This window comes from Cydia splendana, chromosome 11, assembly GCF_910591565.1.
Source record: "Cydia splendana chromosome 11, ilCydSple1.2, whole genome shotgun sequence".
Classification (NCBI taxonomy): Eukaryota; Metazoa; Arthropoda; class Insecta; order Lepidoptera; family Tortricidae; genus Cydia; species Cydia splendana.
The window spans coordinates 8,526,881-8,547,793 of record NC_085970.1 but is presented as its reverse complement, the minus strand read 5'-3'; the positions used below and the strand labels follow the sequence as shown (position 1 = coordinate 8,547,793).

General features: G+C 38.7%; 1 protein-coding gene across 2 annotated transcripts in view; it reads right to left on the bottom strand.

Moving 5' to 3' along the window:
* Positions 1-20,913, bottom strand: part of LOC134794759 (uncharacterized) — a 126,119-nt gene that overhangs the window by 71,602 nt on the left and 33,604 nt on the right. For both annotated transcript variants that reach the window (XM_063766541.1, XM_063766540.1), the window contains exon 2: positions 4,835-4,919. In XM_063766541.1, coding sequence (XP_063622611.1) covers positions 4,835-4,897 — 63 coding nt within the window. In that variant the 5' untranslated portion in view covers positions 4,898-4,919. The remainder of the gene's footprint in view (positions 1-4,834; positions 4,920-20,913) is intronic.

Sequence of the window (20,913 nt, the reverse complement as noted above, 5' to 3'; positions counted from 1 at the left end):
GGAACTGCTGATGATGATCAGTACAGAACTCTTCAACGACGCATAGTACCTACACGTTTGATGATTTCGAATTCCGATTTTGACTTGGACTGGGACCCGGACTCGCACCCAGACCCGGACTCGTACCCGGATCCGGTTCGGACCCGGACCTGGACTCGGACTCGGACCCGGACCTGGACTCGGACCCGGACTCGGACCCGGACTCGGACCCGGACTCGGACTCAGACCCGGACCTTGATCCGGAAAACCACTATGGTACCTAAACTAAATAAACCACTATGATTACCTACCATAAAATGTAGGTATAAAGTATGATGATGCCAAATCCCTCCCGCTCAAATCCCCGTACACCGCACCGCATGCGCCGTTAAGTGGGTTACGTTAGGTTTGAACTGCGATCCTCACAGAACCGAACAAAAGTGGGTTAGGTTTAGGTTAGAACTGCGAGCCTTACAGAAACGAAATGCTACTAGAAAAGTGGGTTTGATTAGGTTCGAACTGCGATCCTCACAGAACCGAACTGATATCAGAGAAGTGGGTTAGGTTAGGCTAGAACTTCTTAAAAATTATGTTTGTAACCTTCAAGGAAAGAGCGTATCTACGTCCATATTAAGGGCTACCCCATTTTAGCGTCTCTATGGCTGCTGCTCGACGCAACGTTGGCGCAACTGCGCAGCGACGCCATTTTCCATAGCGCTGACTAAGTGACTAGTCGCCGAAGCTCAAAAGGCGCTAGTGTGGGTGGCTCTAAACGCCGGCAACTCATTTGCAACCGCTCTGGTGTTGCAGGCGTCCATGGGCGACGGTCATTGCTTACCATTCGTTTGCTCGTTTGTCTCCTACTATATCATAATAGGTACAAAATTTAGGAACAAATTCTTAGAACAAAAATGTGCATCACTACCTAGGTGTTGAACAAACCTTCCTCAATTTTTTGTTGAGTTGAATTGTCATTTATTCACAAGAACATATGGTACATGAGATGTTACAATAATGATATTGAACCTTAATACATTCGGCCGTTAGGCAATGTGAAAATTAGAGTTTGTTTAACCTAGTTAACTACTTAATCTAGTGCATGCATATTATTACTGATTTAAATAAGTAATAAAAATAATTAGGTATAATGTTATATAGTCTAAAATTATGGAACAGGAAGAGAGTTAATACAAAATAGATTTCCATCTTATATATCGTTATAATACATTATTAATTTATTATTTTAAATAGGATTACATTAAAATTTATCATTGAAAAAATTTTCTATTTTATAATATGTTTTTTCTCAAAAATGGACGGCAAAGTCGACTTTGCCGTTTAAAAAATAGGTCGCGAAGCGCGTAGTTTATGGTCAGTCAAAAATTAAAAAGTTAAAAACATTGCAGTCTCGATTTTGGGAATGCAATGTTGCATACAAATTCCATTATTTGTCGAGTTCCAAACTTTTTAAAAGTTGAAATGGCCATATCAAATGAAGGCACAGGCCCATTAAACAGCCAAACATATGATTTTGATTAGTACCGCGACTATTTAGCTGTCTCAAATAGGTTGACATATTTTCGGCAGAAAAATACACTTTAATTTATTCAATTGTTTCTACTTTTTTCTGTGAAAATATATACGTAAGAACGTTGCTTTTGTAAAATATTTCTATGATATTTATATTTCTTGCACCATTTTTGAGAAAAGCACTATATATGACTCGGCTGGAAGGCTACTTGCTGGCTTTGGATTCAATTAAACGGACTCCCAAGGTCGTCCGTTTAAAACGAATCCTCAGCCTGCAAGTAGCTACTTCCGAGCCTCGACAATAATGTACTATTTTCAATTAGCTCTGCGTTTAAAATAGATTTAGGTGTAACAACTCTTTCTTCTGGTAAATGATTATATACTTTAGAGGCCATACCCAGTATGCTGTTCTCTTCATAAACCAAATAAAGTAGCATTTCTTTAGTTTAATTGTTTTCTCAAACAAACGATATTCATCTCAATTTACTAAGCAACAAGGTTCAAATTAAAAATAGGATAATTTTGTATGGTGGGCCGTAAGTACATGAAATTTCCAGATTATTTATAAGCTTCTTGACTTTAGGTAAAAGGCCGTGGTGCTTTTGTGTGTTTATTTATGGGTACTTGTCTTGCAAAGTGCGTCCGGGAATCACACTTAGGTATAGAGAGGTACCTACAACTTTATATGTGAAGGTCAACTTGGTTGTCGAGTGTGTGGGTAATTTCGATCTTTCTTTATCTTTATTTTGTGTGCGCCTGATTATTTTTGTGACCGTCAGACTATAAGTCCGGCCATAATGCCACTGTAGGTAGGTAGGTACATATAAATAACGTTTTTTTACCCTTAGCCAAATTCGAGGTGAATATACTATAGATTAGGTCATATAAGTCATATTGAACAACTGTTACTATGAGACCAACCCCGAAATCACGATAAAGATTTTGGGTGTCCCATAATAAAAGTTCCTCAGTATGATCTAAGATATACAGCTATTCAACTTTTTTTATGGTAATCAAGGCAAAGGAGAAGACGAAACACAGAGAAATGTCTTGTGGTAAGCAATAATAGCTGTGCCGTTTTATTATATTACCGTTACCTATCTGCAACACCAGATGGATTGCAAGTGTGCCGCCGGCATTTAGGATGGGAGCACGCTCTTTTAATAATATGGCATAGTAATATGGCGAATATGGCATTAAGTTTTTTTGTCCAATACCCAAAAATGTTTAAATGAATAAATATGACTATAGGTTGGAAAAAAAAACACCTGTATATGTATACGGAAACTTAGAACAAATTGATAATAATACTTTCCTACAATTTACGTCATAGATTAATCATTATCGATAAGACACTGCATCAGAATAAATTAAATTCTGCGAATAACAGATGCATTTTCCTTATAGGTACGACGAACCTATGGACGTTCAGACCTTCACGACTGAAGGTTATTAAATAATTGACAAAAAATTAATTACGAATGCTAGCAATTATATATCCATTTTTGAATGTACCTAAAAATGTCAGCTGGGTATAACCCAGTCACATAATTAATCCATTAATTCAAGGTCAGTTCGGATAAGTGTATGTACCTATAGGTATATAGGTAAGTGTATCAACCATACTTATCCCGCAGCCACACTTATCCGTATTGTCCTGACTATATAATCAGTTATGAGAGTAAACTAGATCGATAAGGCGATTATGCCTAACCCTACTTTCCCTACCCCAGGGGAAACGCTCATCATCATGACTGATATACCTAGGCCCCGTGCATGAACTATAGGGGGCAGCATAGGAGCCGTCAGATTTTTGGCGCCAGGCGTAAATGTGTCGTTTATGCTTCCTATGTAGCCCACAAGATGGCAGAACCTACTATGCACATAAGGTAACGTACCGACGAGAACGGTAGATGGTAGCATTTGCTTTGGCAATGTACATGTGCACATATGTTTCCGATTCAGTCCACAAGGTGGCAGACCCTCCAACGCGCACGGGCCCTATAAGTCAAACCAATTCCAAAATTGAAATAAACACCGCTCGCGCTCTGCTCCGCCATTTTCTTTACGCTCAAATCTACTAAAGTGGAGAATAGGATTTCGAATTTGGATCCAATTAGTTTAGATTTATTCGGATCAAGGTACGGATCAATATTTTTTTTCAATAAAAACGGGTTGATTTACAAGTGTTATCACAAATATTTTAATTATTTTGTCGCTTACGAGACGTTAAAAACTACGATTGTTTGTATACGGAATTCCCTGCAGACTGATTTAGCCACACTGACCTTAATGTCGCGTTAAGCGAGTAACTTTAAACTTAGTCATTGCTATTACAACTCTAAGTACTAGGAATAAAGTAGAATTTTACTAACGCTGTAATGCTGTAACTCTGTAATGTGACATGATTACAACTGTAACATGATTTCAATTCAAACAAACAAACAAAACAGACAGCAATTGTTTATCTGTGAGCATGACAGTGAACTGTCAAGTTCCTGACCCTGGAGTATATTATATTAGGCAAGGTATTCGTTTATTGTTATTATACACGTGTAGATATATATTTTTTTGCATTGACATGGTCTACATTCTACATACATATTCATACATATTTTTTGCATGGGAACGAAATTACGGTATTAGATGTGTTGCTGTTGAGAGTTCATTTTCTTTTGACCATTTATAGGCACAATAAAATATTATAACTAAGGAAAAAGGACCTTATAACGTGACAATTTTGTATTTTTTCCTTAAGCAGAATTGTTTGGACTATAAGATGGCAATGAGACTTGAATTGAGGATTTCTTATAATCTGATATGCTGGTCGTTCTTTCTACGCGATAGCGTGATAAAACGGTGTCCGTCACTTTCTATCTCGCGGTGTTAAAAAGTGACAGTTACTTTATCATGTGGATAAAACTATCCATAAGATGCGCCTGCTGGACCGTTGTTAAGGGGTTAGTGCATACAATCACTTCCACTACTACAATCCGTCTAAGTTTACTCTGCACCGAATTATAGAGTCTCTAATTTTAGCATGCAAATGTTATAAATTGTTTCGAACGTAGGTAGATAATCTTGTTTTTCGACGGTCACACTCATGATCATGGCCTATCATGGACCATTATCTGTAAAAGGTAATTAGTTAACGAAATAGCGACACACACACCACAAGTGCAAGCCGGGGATTCCACCCATCCACAGCGCTGTTTATATAGTAGGTAAGCACAGCGGCCATGGCCAGTGCGATGTCTGTTGAGGTTACACCAGCTCCTTACTCCCGCCCGGGAGGCCTCTAATCTTGGCACAATGTAAAACTCACCAGTTTCCGCTTGCGCACTAGGTAGTCCTTCCACAGCAGCAGGCGCAGCTGCGGGGCCGCCATGTTGTGTCGGCGACCGACATCACTGCAACAACACAATTAGTTTACTCAATTTCCAGGTAGATGCCGCTTTTTATTTCGGAATCTAGCTAACGCTTGTATACCGTGGGTTTCATAAGATATTAATTTTTATTTTGTATTTGTATTAGGTGTGATTTATGTGGACCCAATTAAACATACTTAATTACTGTTATACTGTTTCTTTTGCACTGAGCAAAATTAACTGTTTCTCAGCTGACTGTACTTAAGTTCTAACAGTCTGTTAGATACAGGGATCGTTACCGGTATAACTAAGAATCTAAATATCTCATATTAGCATTCGCAATATTTATTAGGGCGAGCGAAGCGAGCCCTATCACTATTCGACAATCTATGCATTCTTGTGGTACACTTTACGGAAAAACTATCGCACTGTTAGGTTTGAGATTTAACATAGTAATTTATATTCATGTCTAGATGTGTTATCAAGCATAAAAATATAATTATATAAACATAAAAAATAAATAAAAGGGTAAATAATGTGTATTACTACTAACGCCATCTGTTGGACTAATGTTAGTTATTTCTTTTTCTAACAGATGGCGTTAGTAGTGACAAGGTTAAAGGTTGTTCCGTTAAAATGCGCTGGGTTTTTGTGGCTCAATATAATTGGGTATTTGAGTACCTATACTAGTCAAATGAGTTTCTTTTTTCGAACTGTCAAACCGATTTGCTACTATGGAATTTACATGAAACACTAGCATGTGACGTCACAAGCAAATTACCTACTCTTTATAGTTGTTATCGGGTTTTAAAATAGAAATTGTGACTAAAAATAACTGCTATATCTACCTTTCTCTATTAATCTTCTGGTGCTTTATTTCTTGCATGGTGTAAAATAATTTATCTTAAGTACAGTCAAATACCCTATTAGTTGGTAATCATAATTAATTATGGGTGAAATTTAATACGTGACTATATATTTTTTGATTGAATCGATAATCGTTTTTACTACTATGGCGATTAAAATCACACGTGATTGATTTCGAAATTGCGGCGGTAATGCAGTTGGCAGTAATTTCGCAGTCGGCAGCAGTATTGCAGCGCGATATTACTGTCTTACTGTTTCAAATGCCAAAATCGATTTCGCTGCCAGGGTTTTTGACATTCGAGGCAATAATGTAGTCGGCAGTAATATTGCAGTCAGCAGCAGTATTGTAGCGCGCAAATGTCGAAATCAATATCGCTGCCAGGATTTTTGATATTTGCGGTAGTAATGCAGTCGGCAGTAATATCGCTGTTGGCAACAGTATTACAGGGCGATAGTACTGCCTTACTGTTTCAAATGCCAAAATCGATGTCGCTGCCAGGGTTTTTGATATTTGCGGTAGTAATGCAGTCGGCAGTAATGTCGCAGTCGGCAGCAGTATTGCAGCGCGATATTACTGCCTTACTGTTTCAAAAAACAAAATCAATGTCACTGCCAGGGTTTATGACATTTGCGACAGTAATGTAGTCTGCAGTAATATTGCAGTCGGTAGCAGTATTGCAGCGGGATAGTACTGCCTTATGTAACGTTTCAAATGCCAAAATTGATGTCGCTGCCAGGGTTTTTGACATTTGCGGTAGTAATGCAGTCGGCAGCAGTATTGCAGCGCAATATTACTTTCTTACTGTTTCAAATGCCAAAATCGATTTCGCTGCCAGGGTTTTTGACATTCGAGGCAATAATATAGTCGGCAGTAATATTGCAGTCAGCAGCAGTATTGTAGCGCGCAAATGTCGAAATCAATATCGCTGCCAGGATTTTTGATATTTGCGGTAGTAATGCAGTCAGCAGTAATATCGCTGTTGGCAGCAGTATTTTAGGGTAATAGTACTGCCTTACTGTTTCAAATGCCAAAATCGATGTCGCTGCCAGGGTTTTTGACATTTGCGGTAGTAATGCAGTCGGCAGTAATGTCGCAGTCGGCAGCAGTATTGCAGCGCGATATTACTGCCTTACTGTTTCAAAAGACAAAATCAATGTCACTGCCAGGGTTTATGACATTTGCGACAGTAATGTGGTCTGCAGTAATATTGCAGTCGGTAGCTGTATTGCAGCGCGCAAATGACAGGCGCTGCCAGGATTTTTGATATTTGCGGTAGTAATGCAATCGGCAGTAATATCGCTGTTGGCAGCAGTATTGCAGGGCGATAGTACTGTCTTACTGATTCAAATGCCAAAATCGATGTCGCTGCCAGGGTTTTTGACATTTGCGGTAGTAATGCAGTCGACAGTAATATCGCAGTCGGCAGCAGTATTGCAGCGCGATATTACTGCCTTACTGTTTCAAAAGACAAAATCGATGTCACTGCCAGGGTTTATGACATTTGCGACAGTAATGTAGTCTGCAGTAATATCGCAGTCGGCAGCAGTATTGCAGCTCGATATTACTGCCTTATCGTTTCAAATGTCAAAATCGATGTCGCTTTCCACTCTGGACGACCGGCTAAAGCAAGACAGAGGCAGAGGGCCCTTTTTATCCACCCTTCTATCGGGTGGCAGAACTTCCCACTTCCCAGGAGCCGTGGGAATGTTTCTTCCCAACAACTCTCCACAAGCTGCCCTGCGTTGACTGATTGTACTGGTCCATCAGCACGCGATGGGGTTGTCACATCGCTACGCCCATATTCATGTCTACCGGTCAAGAAGCTATAGGTGCTCCGGACATTTGTAAGGCTTGCTCGGAGTTAAACTATTAAATACAAGTACCTATTGATATAATATAATACAAAATGATTTGGGGTATTCATTATTTATAGATGCCCTTATATCATATCATATCATTTTTAGAGTTCTGTACCTCAAAAGGAAAAATACGGAACCCTTATAGGATCACTTTTGTTGTCCGTTCGTCTGTCTACTAAGACCTTTTATCTCGGGAACGCGTGGATGTATCGAGTTGAAATTAAAAGCATAACTTAGGTCCTAAAAGCTGTGAAAAATTTAAACTTCTAAGAGTTGTAAGTGATCGGGAAAAAGATACGGCCGTTTATGCCGCAAAACATTTATATTTCGAAACTCTCAAAGGAATCAAAATGTACCTATAAAGGGGCCCACTGACGGACTTCGCCGGACGATATCAGCCGGTCAGTTAAACGCAAAATTTGACAGCTCCGAACAACTGACAGGTTGATATCGTCCGACGAACTGGTAATCTGTGGGCCCCCTTAAGTATGGTAATTCCCGTTGATCTATAATTTCTAGAACTATGAAATTTGGCAAGTAATATCGTCACTACAAGTACTGGGAAAATATTTGGTAACTATTTTTTTTGTAAATAAATTAATAAATACGTTAAATTTGTACGGGACCCTCGGCGGGCGAGTCCGACTCGCACTTGTCCGGTTTTTTAAGATGAATCTCTTATTAAAAACTACCTTAGTAATTATAACTATATAGGTAGAAAAATTCCGCGAGCCCTTACAAAGCTCTGCTTTTTGCTAGTTTGATATTATAGAATAGTATTATTAGTATTTAGGTTTTGATTTAGGTAAGGATAATGATTGATCAGATTAGTTAAATTAAGTGCAAAAATATACAAACAATCGTCATACCGAAATTGAATACCGGTTAGTTTGTATGAAAAATATACCGGTATTCGGTCTCTAGTTAGATACACAAATTCGCTAAAATTCTTACAATATTTGTAAGGATTAATAATCCTTAGAAACAGTCTAAAGTTTCATTGAACTTCCGATAGTAGATTATTGTGTCCATTGTACATGAGACGCGACAATCCCAAGTTAACATTGCAGTTATAAAAACTCGGACCCTCCTACATCCTTATACAAAGTGAATACTATCAACGGAACTTGTAAGTTTGTAATCATAGTGAATGGATTAGCGTCAATGAAATTTGACGCGTTCGCCGAGTTGTGGGAAAACAATACATTATGTATTGTTTGGGTTGAAAGTGAAATAAAAGTTACCATTTTATAGAAATTGTAATCTGATCATCAAATATCAAAAATACTCCAAATGTTCTCTAAAATGTCTCATGATTGTTGCTGTATTAGGTACCATACACGGTTTGAATTGAAGGATCATTCTCAAAAGATATGGCTACGGGCTAATTTCCGCGACCCATACAAAATGTATGAAAAGAGTCGTGGCAATTAGACGCAACCGCAGACATATTTTCAAAGAATGACCCTGATCATGAATGTGTCGCGATTTGTTACAATTCAGTTTCAAATATGGTGAATCATATATCCGCTTCCGAAATTTGATAAGCATTGTTTGGAAACAGCCGATTATGTTTCACCTTGGTGCCGATGGGGTTTCTACAATGGCAAACATGACATGAGGGACATGAGGAACATACCAGTTGAGTTGACACATATTATTATGTGAATAGTTTATAGGACGCCCCCTTACTCGTAGGTACTTTTATTTATTTATTATTCAGAGCCCACTGTCCGCTGTGTGTACTTTCAAAAAGAAAGGAAGAAGAGTCATTTATTCGATAAAGGAGTCAGCTTTTGCTTTTAAAACTCTCATGCGTACATGGTAGCTACATAACTATGCAGTTTGAGTGATTCATGCAAGATCCAAGTCAGTAATTGGCGTGCTTTTAATCGCGACAGTGTTGACAGGAAATGACAAAAGACTTACAGTCGGATGGTCTCCCTGTCATTACACGACCATTAGACAGGCAACTGATCATTAAATGTAACATTTCTTGAAGGACGGCCGAGACAAATAAATGATTAAACTATATAATTGTGACGCGTGGCGTTCTGGAAATACTTGGAGTTAATTGTTGGTGGTAATTGTTATGCGGATGCAAAATGCACGGCAAATGATACTGGAATGGACACAGGAGGATTTTATTTAAAGGTGTTGGCTAGCGAACGGGGCCGGGAATTGAACCTGAGACCTCGGATGACCGACTTAAGGGTGACTCACGTTAGGCCGGGCCGTGTCCGACCCGGAGCTTCCGGCGCATCGTTTTCTATGGAAAGCATCACGTGATCGTCTGTCATGTCATAATGCCATTTGATGTAGCATAGAAAAGTAAGCGCTGTAAGCTCCGGCACGGACACGGCCCGGTGAAACGTGAGTCATCCTTTTAGTAGTAAGTATACCTTGGTGAGAGAGGGACTTATTCATATGAATTCACCTATTCTTTGTCTCATTGTCTCTTGTTAACTTTCCTTTTGTCTCTTGTTATTATTTATTGTGTCACAAAGCATGTAAGTTGTGGTTGAATAAAGATTTTATCTATCTATCTATCTATCTATTCCCATCTGTGCCTTGCGGAGACAAATGGTAATAAAGTAATAATAGATACACACGAAATTCCGCATTTTGATATTCGCGGTAATCCCTCTGACCTCCTGCGCGTACTATTGATACATACTAACTACCTACTGTATCTGTCCTCTATCACCGCAGCGTATGACTAACCTTAGCTAATAAAAGTGAGAGTTTCCCAGCAACATTGTCCCCATACAAACGCATTCCTCGCGATGTGTGAACGCACGCGACACACTCACGGCAAAACAATGAGAGGCCGAATTGAGTTATCTGGGTAGGCTTTGTTCAATTACTTACATATAGCCTTTTACTCTAACGCTGGTGTCATGAGACATGTATGCAAAAGCGACGGCCGCTTAAAGAACGCGGCGTACCCATAGGCAGGGCTCGGAAACGGTTTTTTAAAAAACCCGAAATATCCCAATATTTTTGTTAAATTAAATTATGCTCTATACGTAGACGACTGAAACATGTATTTAGGTAACAACTTCGTATTATTAAATTATTCCATTAAAAATTAAGTAATAAACTAAAGAACGAAAAAGAACGTACCTATTAATACCGGTTTTTTTTGTATGAAGAAAAAACCGGTTCCGAGCCTTGCCCATAGGTACCTACTACGCGACCCGTTAAGAGGGACTTGATAATGACGCAAAAATAATTTATACATCATATTATTACGGCCTTTGTTAAGGTGCTTACAATTACCTACTTAAAGATAACAAGGATGCTGTAGTACTATCGTTATTCAAGATTTCCCGTCTAATTATCTCCTTAGTCTCGTAAAAATAAAATTCCTTGTATTAATTCTGCATAATGACACGTATTTTGTGGCGTTGAGATAGCTTAATTGCCAAGGAAACACGTAGTTGTTCGAAAAAACTGTTTACTTTGTTGTTCTAATTAGTGCCAACTTGGTAGTTAATAGCTTAGGTATACTTACATGTATTATATTCTATAAATAAGTATAAGTGTTGGTGGTTCAAATACCGTAAACTCAGATAGATATATTAAGATGATTTGGCGCCATTCATTTATTACGTAAGATGATTTAGGGAGAGAGGGGGGTGAACCATGTCTTATCATTTCATCCAGGGTGTGAGACGGAGTCTTGATAGTTCTTACGTAACATTATGCCTACTTTGAAAACCTTTTATCAGAGTGATCAAAATTTTATGCAAAAAACCGGCCAAGTGCGAGTCGGACTCGCGTTTCTAGGATTCCGTACATAAGTCCGACTCACGCTTGACTGCACATTTGTAATAGGTTTTCCTGCCATCTATAGGTAAAGAACTAATTTGTGTATTTTTTTCAAAATTTTAGACCCAGTAGTAGGCGTGTCTCACTCCGCGATTTCGTCGCTTTGCTACAGGTAAAAGTACATCCGTTCGGCCCCAATTTTGGGTTTTGCCATAAGCCGCGCGTGGCGCTGTCGCCACCTAGCGGCCATATCTGTGCTGATCGTAACAGACGCGTTTTGTTAGAGAGTGAGTCTTCTGTGCCAGTAGTTTCAGGGATAAAAGGGGGAATGGTAATTTTTTAGCTATTTTCTTAAATAACCTCGAACCTATATATTTTAAAATTATAAAAAAATATGTCCATCTTTGGGTCACTAATTTACATATGTGTACTAAATTTCAACTTAATTGGTCCAGTAGTTTCCGAGAAAATAGCCTATGACAGAGGGACAGACAGACAGACGCACGAGTGATCCTATAAGGGTTCCGTTTTTTCCTTTTGAGGTACGGAACCCTAAAAATTAATTATATAGGTACATACATATATTGGAAAGATTGCCGCGATTGGTTCAGCTTGGAAAGCTTAGTTGAGCGGTAGGCCAATTTTTCAAAGCCGTCAGTTAGAATCCCGCCGACAGGATGATTTTTTAGTACCTAAGTGTATAAAATATTGCTGTTATTTTACACTAACTACCGTCACGCTGGCTGTACACGTACACACTGCCGAGAGACCCCGAGTCAGGCCGAGAACTAGTGCGTGTACATGCATATACATACTGCTAGCTCCCTTCTCGTCTTGTCACGTCTTTCGCCGATTGGGTCGGATTTTTGCCGAGACCTTCGGCGAGACGTTTTCGACGAGTGTGCACAGCCGTCATCAAATTAGTTCATACAATTTTAACAATAATCTCTGTTTGTATATCCATAGTTCTACATTTAATGCCCTCGATACACGACCTCGATTACCGCTATATCGCTTAGCGCCACATTTTTATAATTGCGGATGTCACGTTCGAACTCATCACTATGACACGTAAATAAACCGTGTTCCAAGGACGTAAAATCTATTATTGCACTAATGTGTGAATTTATTTAAATTTCGTCTTCCTACTTTGTTTTTATGAGTTCAAGTTCGTGCGATTAGGAAGCTCTTTTGTATTCGCATAAAGGGTTAAATTACATCATAATGATTTTATTAGTTGTAGCGATGATTAAGCTAATTAAATGCCATTATATTAGTTTGGCACTTAAGTGGCTCTTTTTACAAAGGGTTTCGTACAAAGAGTAAAAACGGGACCCTATTACTAAAATTCCGCTGTCCGTCTGTCTGTCTGTCTGTATGTCCGTCTGTCTGTCTGTCACCAGGCTGTATCTCATGAACTGTGATAGCCTGCGCGTTTTCAATAAAAATCATAACGTATTTCGAGCGTAAAAAGCGAAAATAGTTAATACGGTTGCCGGCAGTAATGGCGTCCAGTACAAGTTCCTCATCTCCACTCGTGATGGAAAAACTAAAAGGAATGGAAAACTATTCATCGTGGAAATTTATGATGAAGATGGTGTTAGTTCATGAAGATCTTTGGGATTTTGTGGAAAAAGAGGTTGACGATAAAAAACTGGAAGATGTGAAAAAGGGCCAGAAAGCGCTCGCACGCATTGCATTGTCCGTGCAATCGACGGCCTTCGTACACATAAGGAACGTGACCTCGGCACACAAAGCATGGACGAGTCTTCAGAAAGCATATGAAGATAAGGGATTATGTCGGAGACTAGGCCTGTTGCGAACTTTGTTTAGCACAAAGTTAACGGATTGTCAGAGTATGGAGAAATACATAAACAAAATCACGGATGTCGCACAACAACTTCAGGATATTGGTGCTGGGTTGGAGGATGACTTTGTTGCGGTCATCATGCTGAGCGGACTTCCTGAGGACTACGACCCGCTAATCATGGCTATTGAGAACTCGTCAACTGCCAAATTATCTAGCGAAGTTGTATCGGCGAAGCTGCTACAGGAAAGGATGCGACGTGACGACAGCAAGCGCGACGGAGACGGAGTTACGGCTCTGGCGGCCGCGAGAAAGCTGCCCAGGTGTTATGTATGTAAGAGGACCGGACATTTCAAGAAAGATTGTCCGATGTTGAACAAAAAGAAAAGTAGCAAAGAAACGTCGTCGGCAAAGGCTCTACTCACGGCGCTGTCGGTGAACGTGGAAAGTGATCTTTGGTACGTGGACAGTGGATCGGCGAGTCATCTTTGTCGAGATGTGAACATGATGAGTGACATGAAGTCAGAGAAATCGTTGCAAGTGACTGTAGCTAACGGAGACAAACTATTTACGGCCGGGCGAGGTAATGTTCAAGTGGAACAACGTAATGGCACTGTAAAGACTATAAGTGATGTGTATTATGTACCTAATTTAGTAGCTAACTTATTGTCGGTAAGCGCCATGGCAAAGAAAGGCTTTAAGATAGTATTCGAATCCGATAGTTGCGAAATATTAGATAATGGGGTTATTGCAGCGACAGCTACTTTGAAAAATGATGTTTATGTCCTTGACACTGTGGGGGCGTGTTCTAATGTTCCTTTACAGAACAAACAGATGGCCAATGCAGCAGTGGAGGAGAAGCGTGCGGTTACTAGCGACGAAACTGTATCTGTGGCTTCAGAGAAGGTTTGGCATCGTCGTCTATCGCATCTCAACAGAAGAAGCATGGAACTTTTGAAAAAAGGTATGGCTTCTGGTATATCATATGATAGTAGAGATTTTGAAACGTGTGTAGCGTGTGTACAAGGTAAGGCAAGTAGGGTCCCCTTTCCTAAGAAATCTCACAACAGGGCTAAAGAGGTCCTGGGTTTAGTACATACAGACGTCTGTGGGCCGCTACCATCTCCCTCATTCAGCGGTGCAAGGTATTTCTTGCTTTTCATAGATGACTATTCTAGAAAGACGTTTGTGTACTTTTTAACTAATAAAGGTGAAGTATTTGATAGGTTCAAAGAATTTAAGGCTTTAGTGGAGAACCAGACAGGTAAAAAGATAAAATCGCTACGTAGCGACAACGGAGGAGAATACACCAGTTCTGCTTTTCAGGCGTATCTCAAGAGCAATGGCATCGTGCATCAAACCACTGTTCCTGGCTCCGCTGCTCAGAACGGGGTCGCAGAACGCGCGAACAGGACCGTGATGCAGGCTGCAAGATGCATGCTGCAAGATGCGGGCCTAAGCAACGAATTCTGGGCGGAGGCTGTTAACACGGCCGTCTACGTCAAAAACCGCTGTCCTACGAAAGCTGTACTGGGGAGCACTCCTGAAGAAAAGTGGAGTGGCAAAAAGGTATCTCTAAGTCATTTACGTATCTTTGGTTCTGTGGCTTATGCGATGACTTTGAAGCGTTCAAAATTAGATCCGAAATGCAAAAAGTACATTTTTGTTGGGTATTGTGAGCATACAAAGGGTTATAGACTCTTGGACCCGGAACAACCAACAAAATGCATCAAAGCCAGGGATGTAACCTTCTTAGAAAATACGTTCATTAAAAAAATATCATGTGATGACATTGACAATGTCATTGAGTCAATTGAAATATTTCCACAAATTGAAAATAATGGAAATAAAAATGTTGTAATCGAATTGTCGAACCCAACCTCTGTACAACCAGAGATATCGGTAGTGAGCGGTACGTCTGATGATGCCAATTTGACACAAAATTCTCAGAGTACGAGCGATCGAACGAGTACGATCACAATAAATGGTTCGTTTAGCTCTAGTGAATGTGATGATCCGGCCGATGCAACTTATATTCCAGAGGAGGAGAGTACGGATACTTCGGAATATGACAGTTCATCGGGTTCACCACATTTTGGATTCCTAGCGGGCACGTGCGATCCAGATGCTCCACGGACTGTACGAGAAGCACTGAGTGGTCCAGATGCTGACAATTGGAAGGAAGCAATGTCTTGTGAGTACAACTCATTTATTAAGAACGAGTGTTGGACACTGACAGATCGACGAGAGTCACAAAAACCTGTCAAATGCAAGTGGGTGTTCAAAGTGAAACGTGGATTGAACGGTGAACTACTCAAATATAGGGCACGCCTGGTAGCTAAAGGCTTCACGCAGCAATATGGAATAGACTATGAGGAGACGTATTCACCGGTTGTCAGATACTCCACTATACGTACTTTGTTAGCCTTGGCGGTTGAGTACGGTATGAAGATTGAACATCTTGATGTAAAAACAGCATTTCTCAACGGTGACTTGAAGGAAACTGTGTTCATGGAACAACCGGAAGGCTTTATAGTTAAAGGTCAAGAAAGTAAGGTCTACAAATTAAATAAAGCTATTTACGGGTTGAAACAAGCCTCAAAGGCATGGTACGAGAAGATTGATCATGTTCTATGCAGTAAGTTGAAGTTCAATAAGTCATCATCTGAGCCTTGTGTTTATTTTCAGCGACTGAAGGGGTCGTTTATGATTATTGCTCTGTATGTTGATGATATAATATTGTTTTCGACAGGTGATGAACGTGATAAGCTAGATGTCAAAGTCAAATTAATGAAGGAATTTGATATGACAGATCTAGGGCCAGCTCATCAGGTGTTAGGTATGAGATTGTGTAGAAATGAGAACAAAATTACTCTCGATCAATCGAGTTATATCGCGATGGTGCTGAAGAAATATAAAATGGAAGAGTGTAAGTGTTCGCCTACTCCCATGGAAACTGGACTTAAGTTACCCAGGGGCAATCAAAGAGATGATACCTATGATTATAGAGGTCTTGTAGGTTCTCTTATGTATATTGCTATCTGTACCCGACCAGACATCGCATACGCAGTTAGCTACTTGAGTCAATTTAATGAATCATTTACAGAGACCCACTGGAAAGCAGCCAAAAGAGTCCTGCGCTACTTGAAAGGTACCTTGGATCTCCGTTTGACTTTTAAGAAAGGCAAGCAGCAGCTGGATATCACCGGATATGCGGATGCAGACTGGGGCAGTGACGACGTAGACCGCCGGTCGTACACGGGCTATGTTTTTAAAATAGGTGAGTCAGTAGTTACTTGGGAAAGTCGCAAGCAAAAAACAGTTAGCCTTAGCTCTACCGAAGCCGAATACTACTCTTTGTCTAATTCTTGTAAAGAGGGTTTGTTTATTAGTACATTTCTGAAAGAAATTATAAATAAAGAAATTGTACCGACAATTTTCAATGACAATCAGTCAGCGCTAAAATTGTGTAGGAGCTCTTTACATCATGCTAGGACCAAACATATCGATATACGGCATCACTTTATTAGAGAACTTGTAAATAGTAATAAGATTACTATTGAGTATCTAAATACTAATGATATGTTGGCAGATATACTGACAAAAGCGTTGTGTAAAGTTAAACACAGTAAGTTTGTGAGACAGCTCACATTACTGTCATAGGTAAATACATTTAACTATGTATTCTATGTAATAATTTTGTTCTTAATGTAATTACCATCATGGTTATTTGTTGGTTTAGTCAAACATGATAGTGATTACATGAAATACAAAGACTTGTTTATTTTATAAACATTTATTGAATAACAATTCATAATGTGAATAACTGAACTTTGTTAATAAGGTGTAGCGAAAGTTCAGTACATATGTTTTTGTTAATTTAATGTTATAGTGAAGTGTAAGTCACTATTTAAGTTTTGTGTCTGTGTGTTTAAACAAGATTGCTTTGGTTTAAGGGCCAGTGTTGGAAAGTGTCTTCGTAAACTTAAAGAATCTTGTTTTATAGGTAACTGCATAAACGCACGTGGAACAAGTTTAAATGTTTGAATAAATATACAGCTTTTGTTCGCGTGCGTGATGCCGTCACATTCGTTTCGACCTTGCTGCTAACCAGACTAAATTTGTATCAGGGTCAATTTCACCAAACGAGCATTTTTGTCTAATTCCCATGGAATTTTGAAATACCAACATTACACAAAAAAAATTATGCTGATAATTTGATAAAAAATATAATAAACTTTAATTTTCTTATTGGGTAAAAATATTCATAAAACTATAAAAGTTATTTCAATTTAAAATTTTGGTCAGGGCACGGGAATTAGTGTGTCCATGGGAATTAGATTTTACTAGCACGGAAATTTGAACATGGCCCAGGAATTGTTTTCTTAACTTATTTTGGTAGTTAAAACTATTATTTATGTATATTTTAATCTACAATAATATACTGCAACCATAATGAAGCGGCATCGAACATATTTACCTTCTTTAATTTTAGTTTCGGACGACAAATCTACGAAAGTATGATACACTAAAAACTACGTATTTGACTAATCGTTTCCTTTATTTTAATGGCAACTAATCTCTCTTTCTTAGTAAAATGTACATATTTCAAAACAATACTTTGAGTAGTTGTGTAAACTTGTCCGCCTTACATACAAAACTATTCATTAAAAAGTGTCATTATGTATCTGCATGTAGATAGGTACAAGGTGTATGATCTGGTATATGACCGTATAGGAAATGATACTAAGAAATAAATAGGGGCACAGTGAGAAGAAGTTATTGTGTAAGTTAATCTGAAGAAATCGAATATGCTGCCTTCATAAATTCATAACACAAAAAATTGTTTGACCACATATGAGGTAAGGTGGGGTAAACTATCTCCATGCCAAATATCATCAAGATGATATTGGTTCAGCGGTTTAAGCGTGACAAGATAACAGACAGACAGACAGAGATACTTTCGCATTTATAATATAGTAAGAATAGGATATATTTAATTATTCTTGTATTAGAAAAGCTAATTTATAACAACTACGAGGAACTATGAGGATTTTCTGGGGTGAAAAATCGATCTAGCTAGGTGTTATCTCTGGAAAAACGCGCATTTTTAGTTTTTAGGTAGGTATATGTTTTCCGAGCAAAGCTCGGTCTCCCAGATGTTCAAACTTTATACGGTATACGCTGTCAGCTGTCTAATTTACAAAAAAGAACATTGCAAATTTGATTCATTTTGTTTTATGTAACCTTAGGTACAGGTATTATAATATGTAATAATTTCAAAAATAGTTTTATGTTTATATAATATTTTAATTTTATAATATGATCAATGAATAAGGTAAGGTGGGACAAGACTAACAGTACGAGGATTCCATACAAGTGAGTCTTACCCCGGTGTCGTCTTACCCCACCTTACCTTACGTATTAAAATTGCCCGGGTTATTCGGGTCCATCCTGTATGTACTATAGTACTTATACTAAAAACCGTTCACAGATTTTTGTGCATTCTTTAAGATTTTCTTAAATGTAAAATACAAAGATATACGTCATATTGTTATTACATATAATATATATTCAATGCCAATATACATATATATATAATAATAATATGACGTAAACATTGCCAATTAACTTACAGTGCCCCCAATAAAAGATCTGTTGACAATATATGTAATACCTCCTAATTCCCGTGCCACTTAATCAGCTGTTTTAGGTAAATATTCCATGGGAATTAGGGCACGGAAATTAGAATTCGTAATAAAAAAAATCGCCAAAAATTTAAATCGTGTTTGACCAAACTGTTATGTTATCGCTAACATAAAGATACATAAAGGGCTCCTAAATATAACAATTGTTATTGAAAAGCTATGTGGGAAATAAAATTTATAAGGGGCATCGAAATTAGAAAAAAATTGTCGCCCACCCGGATTCCGAAATAATTACGCGATTTGCTCGAACACGCCGCGGCTTGACGTACATCCGCTTGCTTTGAGAGACAGCCGAATACTGCCAGTATAGGTGAGGCGGGACACGAGGCGGTTCAAATACAGACGTCGGCTGTCAGAGCCCTTTGAGTTTTGCCGACGAAATTGTACTCGCGCGCTCGGACAATATTTAAACATCGATCACGAGCTATTTACCACAATGAAGTTAATAGTGTATGTGCTCAGTGGTAGTAAATATCATCTAGTTTAAGTATTTGATACTAAATTAGTGATACTAATGTACAATTTTTCGTAGGATTTTTCATTATGCTCAAAAGTAGATTCCGGACAGGGCACGGGAGTAGTAATTTGAGCCTTTATGTATTTTTAAGTGTACTCTAAAAACCAATTAATCAGTGAATTCATATGGAACTCGGTGTGAAAGTGTGACTTCTTTATGTAAAAAAAAAATGGTAAGTATTATCTGATGCTAACCCCCGATTTTCATCACGGACAGAAAAAAATTCGTGTTCAGAAATTGACCCATCAGTGCCTAATTCCTCGACAATATACTCTTCATATGGACTCATCATAGTTTCCTTTACGCCAGATTTAACAATAGCTAGGCAGTTGAAATTTTCACAGATAATGTGTAATTTCTGTTCACGTTAATTGTATGGAAATTGTAAGAAAAAAAAAATCACGTTTATTGTATGGAAGCCCCACTTAAATATTTAAGTGGGGCTTCCATACAAGCGATCGGTTAATCTGTTTTTGAATTTTTGCAAAAAATCTATATTGACGGGTAACTATATGGAACCCTACACTGAGCATGGCCTGGCCTGACGTGCTGTTGGCCGGTTTTTTGGATAAACGCTTCTGCGTTATCAAATGTAGCGAAGTTACTATCTCTTAATTATTTTAAGTTGATATTTTCAACGACTAAAGGATGACTCACGTTAGACCGGGCCGTGTCCGACCCGGAGCTTCCGGCGCATTCTATGGAAAGCATCACGTGATCGCCTGTGATGTCCTCATGTCATAGAAAAGTAAGCGCCGGAAGCTCCGGCCCGGACACGGCCCGGTCTAACGTGAGTCATCCTTTTCTCATCAACGACATAATCGTAGTAGTAACAATGAGACATAACGTAACCTTTCATCTGCTTAAACATTTGATTACTAAGCCCAACGACCATGGCGGTCAAAATACCTGCGTTCATTGCGTTCATACCACACTAGAGATGCGCCGAACGCCGAACGACGAATATACGGCCGAATGTTCGGTTCAGATCTCTTTACCGAACCAAATATTGGACCCGTGAAAAAAGTCGTTCTACGTAAATATTTTTAAGTAAATTTTATTTATGAATTAACTTTATTTTGAGTACCTATTATCATTTAATCTATATTTAATATCTTTAAGTATCTCTAACTGTTTATTTTCCCTAGAAGTGTCCACATTCCCCCATAGCTCCTCTTACTCCACCTGACCTTATTTGAAAAGTTCTGGAGGAGCTTTTACAGTGTTGCAACAAGACAAACATAATAAAAAACATTTCCTGAATAATCAATACTTTAACCGGATCTTTCGGCCGAATAAAAACATTGGAAAACTAGCCCATTATGCCGAATACCGAATATCCAGCCCATCTCTAGTCCACACCGTTAACTGATAACTCATATACCTTAATGCCAAGACAGAAGGCCTACCATTGATCGGTTAAATGTTGCTTAGTTCTCCAACGACAAATTGGGCATAATTTTTCACATCGATAACCAGACTGAGTGTACGTTTGCCATCCGG